At 43.4% G+C, this 5,802-nt stretch overlaps 1 protein-coding gene across 3 annotated transcripts; it reads left to right on the top strand.

The window, feature by feature from the left end:
- Window positions 1-253: 253 nt before the first annotated feature.
- LOC147615206 (rop guanine nucleotide exchange factor 1-like) lies at window positions 254-4,759 on the top strand. Of its 3 annotated transcripts, XM_086779235.1 has the most exons (8): window positions 254-665; window positions 829-1,165; window positions 1,524-1,640; window positions 1,874-2,028; window positions 2,537-2,611; window positions 2,702-2,989; window positions 3,180-3,545; window positions 3,922-4,759. In XM_086779235.1, the coding sequence occupies exons 1-8, from the start codon at window positions 633-635 to the stop codon at window positions 4,393-4,395; spliced, it is 1,845 nt and encodes a 614-aa protein (XP_086635361.1). In that variant the 5' UTR covers window positions 254-632; the 3' UTR covers window positions 4,396-4,759. The 3 variants fall into 3 exon arrangements, with proteins under 3 accessions (XP_086635361.1, XP_086635360.1, XP_086635362.1); XM_086779234.1 differs by having other exon boundaries at window positions 256-665; window positions 2,537-2,989; XM_086779236.1 differs by lacking the exon at window positions 254-665 and adding an exon at window positions 1,262-1,342 and having other exon boundaries at window positions 1,026-1,165; window positions 2,537-2,989.
- Window positions 4,760-5,802: the final 1,043 nt, after the last annotated feature.

The following is a 5,802-nucleotide window of genomic DNA, read 5'->3' as shown; positions in this document are numbered from 1 at the left end:
TCCACACTTCCTCTCGTGTCAAAATCTCTCTCTCTCTCACACACACACACTCACACACACATACTTCCTCCTATTGTTTCAATTTTTGGTTTGTGATTGAAAGCACACATGGTTGTGCGTGCACTTAGAGAAAAAACACACCTCAAACATATCTCTCTCTCTCTCTCTCTCTCTCTCTCTCACACACACACACACACACACACCCACTGTCCACATGATCATGCTAATAAACACAGCGTTTATGATCTCCCTCTTGGAGGAGGGATGGCCTCTTTCCTGGTCCCATGGGGTGGGCTAAATAAGCGTGTGACACTGTAGCTCACTCCTTTTTGTGAACTAGCCTACGAGTTGTGAACTGTCTCGCATGTGCCCCAATCTTTTCAAATTATTACAACACCCGTCTCTCTCTCTCTCTCTCTCTCTCGCACACGCGCGCGCGCGCACACACACACACAACGTGCCAGGAAATTTTATGTCGGCAGAATCGTTACATCTCGCAAGAAAATAAGCAATCTCTTATGTTTGGCTTAGGCTCAGTCTTATCATCAATCAGCAGCAAGCCTTCCTTCACAATGCGCAAGCTCCGAAGAAGCTTGATAAACTGTTGAGCAGGCAGAATTACGCTCCCAATCATGGATACAAGGGGCTATGGCGAAGAAGCTAAGGTTTAAAAACAACCCACAGCCCATGACTGTCGTCCTTGCCCATCTCCACCCCCTTGCAATCATTATTTCTAGCACTTAAAATGCTTTCTTTGATTGGTTTTGTATTCATATCATCCAAATGAAAGAATTCAATAACTCGGCCATCTGGTTGGTTTAAATGCAGCTTATGTCCTTCCGAATGAAGGAAATCTATGGAAACCCTAGCTCAAGTCTGGATATGGCCTCGCAGGATGCCCTTCATGATCAGTTTGAGCAGATTAGCTTTGATTGTGCAAGCTCAAGCTTTAACATGGATTGTATCAGCTCAGATGCGCTGAGCCTCAGCTTTGGCCCCAGTGAGCATGGCCATGGTGATGATGGCTCTAGCACCACTGATGTGTCATCTCCTCTTGGATGGCATCTTGGCAGGGCTGAGCAGTGCCCACTTGTCGCCTTGAAGCCATTCTGCAGCGACGGTAGTGGCACAGTTTGGGCTAAAAAAAGAGAGATAGAGCTGACTGGTGAGATTTTTTTCTCCATTCCTTGATCTGTTGTGACCATGCATATGTTGTGTTGCCATCACCCTAGATCTCGATAAGTACATTGTTTACATCCAGGCATTTGCGGTGTTAGAGAATAGGCCAGACCAGTTGTGGCGTTGCCAGATCAATCCCAGATGTCATATTTGGATGTGTCATGTATGTGAATCACATCACATTCTTTCTAAGAATCATGGATGTTAAATTATATTGAAGTACGTAAATAAAAATTTCATGGATATGTCACGTTGGGATGTGTTGAAGTGTATCAATCAAATTGCTTTCTTGGTAGAAAGTATGGATGTTGCAGTCAGTTGGTGCTAAAGCTTTGGGTTTGCAGAAGTTGAAATGATGAAGGAAAAATTTGCCAAGCTACTTCTCGGTGAAGACATGTCAGGTGGTGGAAAAGGAGTGTCCTCTGCACTTGCCATCTGTAATGCCATCACTAATCTCTCTGGTGAGTTTTAGGCAACCCTTTTTAGACCAAAGTACCAATGGGGGCATGCGGAGATTTGAACTTGGACCTCCCTTCACCAAGTCACAAGCCCACGCTGCTGGGCTACACCCCCGTTGGTTGACAACCATTTCTTTTTGATAACAGGGTAGCTCATTAAAGCTAATTGATTTGAAAATTGCAACACCATGAAAGTGGGATGAATTTGATAAAGATGAATTTCATTTATTTTGCAGCATCGGTGTTCGGAGAGATATGGAGACTTGAACCTCTCTCTCTCAAGCGCAAGGCTATTTGGAAACGAGAAATGGATTGGCTGGTTTCCATTGCAGATCATATTGTAGAGCTTGTGCCATCGTTGCAGACGTTCCCAAATGGCAACAAGTTTGAGGTGGGCTCATGTCTATTCCCCTTCAAAACTGTCTAGCTGTCGAGGTCGCTCAAACATGGTGCAGCTCATAAACATAAACTAGCTAGTTGTTATGTGTTCTTGGATTGATAAAACAGGTTTAATAGCTGTTTATAACATGTGAGCTATTTATCAATAAATAAGTGATGCACTACTGAAGGTCTAGTTTGGACCAGGATAGCAGACATGCTCATGCCGTGCACATGGTGAGTACTTAGGTTGGCATGTTGAAGACCTTCAGGCAAGCTTCGGTGGTATGGGACGCCGGAATTAGACATGGGCCTACGGGATTTTGCAGGAGCCCTAGCCTTTTCTTGGGGGAGATCGGTGGATGCCGGTAGTGGTTGGGGGATGAGCTAGCCTGCTACCTCATGATTTGGTTTAGTACTAACTGTGTTTTCAGTTGTGTTTAGGACAGATCTTGGGAAGGACTTTACACTAGTGCCCCTGTACTTACAAATAGGTGGAGCATTGGTGCAAACTTTTGCAGGTAATGGGTAGCAGGCCACGTGTGGATCTCCAGGTTAACCTTCCGGCCCTACGGAAGCTAGATGCAATGCTTCTGGTATGCCTCTATTTACATTGTTTGTCAACCTATGTGGCTATATACTTTCTTTTTCATGTACTTTTTTTGACACTTTACTCTCTACTGCAGGAGTCCTTGGACAGCTTTTTTGAAACTGAATTTTGGTACGTTGATCAAGGGGTTATTGCTGATGAGGATGATCACAGCATTCAAACACCCTCCCTACAGAGACATCAAGAGAAGTGGTGGCTGCCTACAGCTAAGGTCCCTGTAAATGGCCTCTCAGAAAGGGAGAAGAAGCGGCTGCAGCATCAGAAGGACTGCATCAATCAGATACTTAAGGCTGCCCTAGCAATAAATTCCCAAGTTTTGTCTGAGATGGAAATCCCGGATATCTATTGGAAAGCACTTCCGAAGGTACTTTGCTGAAAATGCACCTTAAACATGTCTTGGCTCTACAGGGACACTATTTATGAAAGATATGAACTTGTTTGTTTGCTAGATGTGCTGTCTCACGTTTGCATCTCCCTTGTTTAGTATGAACACTTTGCCTAAACTAAGATGTAAAGCGGGATCACAACACATATTTTCTTTGTTTTTACAAAAGAATGGGAAGGCAAGCCTTGGAGAAACCATCTACAAGAGCATCACATCAGAGTGCTTTTCCCCAGAGGCATTTATTTCTACTTTTGATTTATCAAGTGAGCACAAAACTGTGGACCTGGCCAACCGGATAGAAGCTGTGATCCACGTGTGGCGACGTAGAAGGCTGCCAAAAACTTCACACAGATCGACCAAGGATTTCCGGCAGAATGCCAAGAACTCTTGGGGAATGGTAAAGGATTTTGTGTCAGATGTTGAAAGGAGGGAGTTCCTTGCTGGAAGAGCGGAGGATATTTTGCTGTGTTTAAAACAAAAATTTCCCAGCCTTCGGCAGTCCCTTCTAGACATGACCAAGATCCAATACAATAAGGTACTATTCCTCATGATGCCTTACTAGGAAATCAAAGAGTTAGTTGTACACTTGAGCATTTTACAACAAAGTTATTGTGCTCTGTTAGACACCTGTGCAAACGCACACGTGCATGGGGTTAGGATGCACAAGCATATATGGGGTTAGGATGCATATACATATATGGGGTTATCCCATACCTACATACATAGATGCACATTAGGATGCACATGTATATGGGGGTGCTATCCTTATAACATACGTTTATGTACATACATAAATATATGGGGCAGCATGCACATACATGTATGGAGTTATACTTACATGCATATAAGGGGTTATCCGTGTTTTATAATCAAATGCTTGAAATACTATTTTCTCTGTGATGATGATGTAGGATGTCGGACACTCGATCCTTGAAAGCTACTCAAGAGTGATGGAAAGCTTGGCTTCAAATATAATAGCTCGCATCGATGACGTTTTATATGTCGATGACGTGGTCAGGCGTGCACAGCCACTACCTCCACCAGTAGTGAAAACCCAGGTTGCTTTATCTCAGAGGTGGGGATATTCCCTGAATCTTCCCATTCATCATAATCCATATGGAACTCCTCTTGGAACGCCAAGTGTCTCTCCGACACCATCTCCGAGTCCGAGAAGAACTCCAAACTCTCCATTCATTTCTGGCCAGTGCTCACAACAAGTTTTGTTGGATTACATCAGTTTTAGTTATGAAGTGGAACACGACAGCAGCCACAGAAGCCAGGGATATAAGAAGGTGCCTTTAGGACAGCAAAGTAAGGCGGCATTACCATCAAGAAGTATGAACAGCAGCAGGTCTCAGTCTGTCCATCCAGTTCAGGATGAGTAAGTCAAGCAGTGGATCATGGTTGGGTTAGCGCATTCACCCTGCCCTAAAGTTTTGCTACCAGTTATTATTTGTTTTCAAGAGAGTTTCTAAAGGTGCTGCAATGAGCATGTAGGTGGGACAAAGCCTCACCTACATATGATTCAAATGCTGTTTCACAAACAGGGAGTGGCCACCAAATTGATGTATAAAAATCTTTTTTAAAAGGAAAAATTTATTACCAATCTGTACATGTGTGCAATCAAAGTTAGTTACAAGTGGAAAGAAATAGATCACAAGATCATTGGATTTGAAAGAAGACCTTGTACAGACAATGGATTGTAATGACAACTTTTTACTTTTAATTTATTGAAATGGTTTCATATCAGTCAGGGTAGTTGATGCAAAAGGTGTGGCGCACACTTAGTAGCCACCCATCATTCAAAGATAATATTATTTTGCTCTATGTTGTCTTATGACCTTTGAGAATGATAAGGCTTCATTTGATATGTTTTGGCAAAGGTATTGTGAAAGGCAATTTCCTTGGTGGCTGGGTGCATTAAAATAAAGCAGGTGCTTTAGGTTAGTTCAAGGTTCATGAAAGTGGAGATGGAGGAAGTGTGGGTGATCCAGATGGCATCTTTGATCGGAGGTTAAGTGGGTGAGATTTGGTCATTAGATAGATTGCCACGGGAACAAGCTCTTAGGAAATGTGCTTCACTAACATTATTAAGATTGAGGTGAGCGTTAGTAAAGTAGATGGTTGTATCCAAGGTGGCAAAGGTTAAGTCCATTTTAGGTGAATGGCAAGTCTCTTGATTGGCAAGTGAGGGGCTTGTCATCAATGGGTTCAGCTCATTGGACTGAATGCAGGGAGTGCAATTCTAACTGTAGTGCATGACCTACTACTACCTAGTTGCCCCCAACTACCAAAGCTTATCCAACTAGCCCTCGGGCACCGTTGCATTTGGTGTCGCATTTATTAATGATTTTCAGCCTTACAAGTATCAACCCTACCTCCACCTTAATGTCTAAGAGGTGTTTCTTATGCAAGACTTCTAGCTACCAAAACTAGAGTATATGGCCCCCTTTTACAAGGGCCTATTGGGAAGGGTGCACTCCAAAGTCTGCTTCATCACAACCCCAACAATAGTCAATTATTTCGCTCACATCCTTTTCCTCCCAAGGGTGGAAGTGCATAGCACTAGAACTCTTGGCATGGATGAACCTTCTTGAGCAAATACTCATTATTCTTGCTCCAAAGCACATGCCCCCCCCCTCCCCCCCATGTCTTGAGAGCTATATATGTTGATGGAGCTCTTCTCAATCACTTGAAAGGGTCCCCTCCCATCTTGGAATGAATTTCCCATCAAGCCTTTTCGAAGCTAGGACATCGTACTTAAGGACACTAGATCTCCTTCAATTGCCTCA

Source organism: Cibotium barometz, chromosome 40 (genome assembly GCF_041138505.1).
Source record: "Cibotium barometz isolate CiBa-2024 chromosome 40, ASM4113850v1, whole genome shotgun sequence".
In the NCBI taxonomy this organism is placed as follows: Eukaryota; Viridiplantae; Streptophyta; class Polypodiopsida; order Cyatheales; family Cibotiaceae; genus Cibotium; species Cibotium barometz.
The sequence above is the reverse complement of the archived record's forward strand: the minus strand, read 5'-3'. Positions and strand labels throughout refer to the sequence as shown.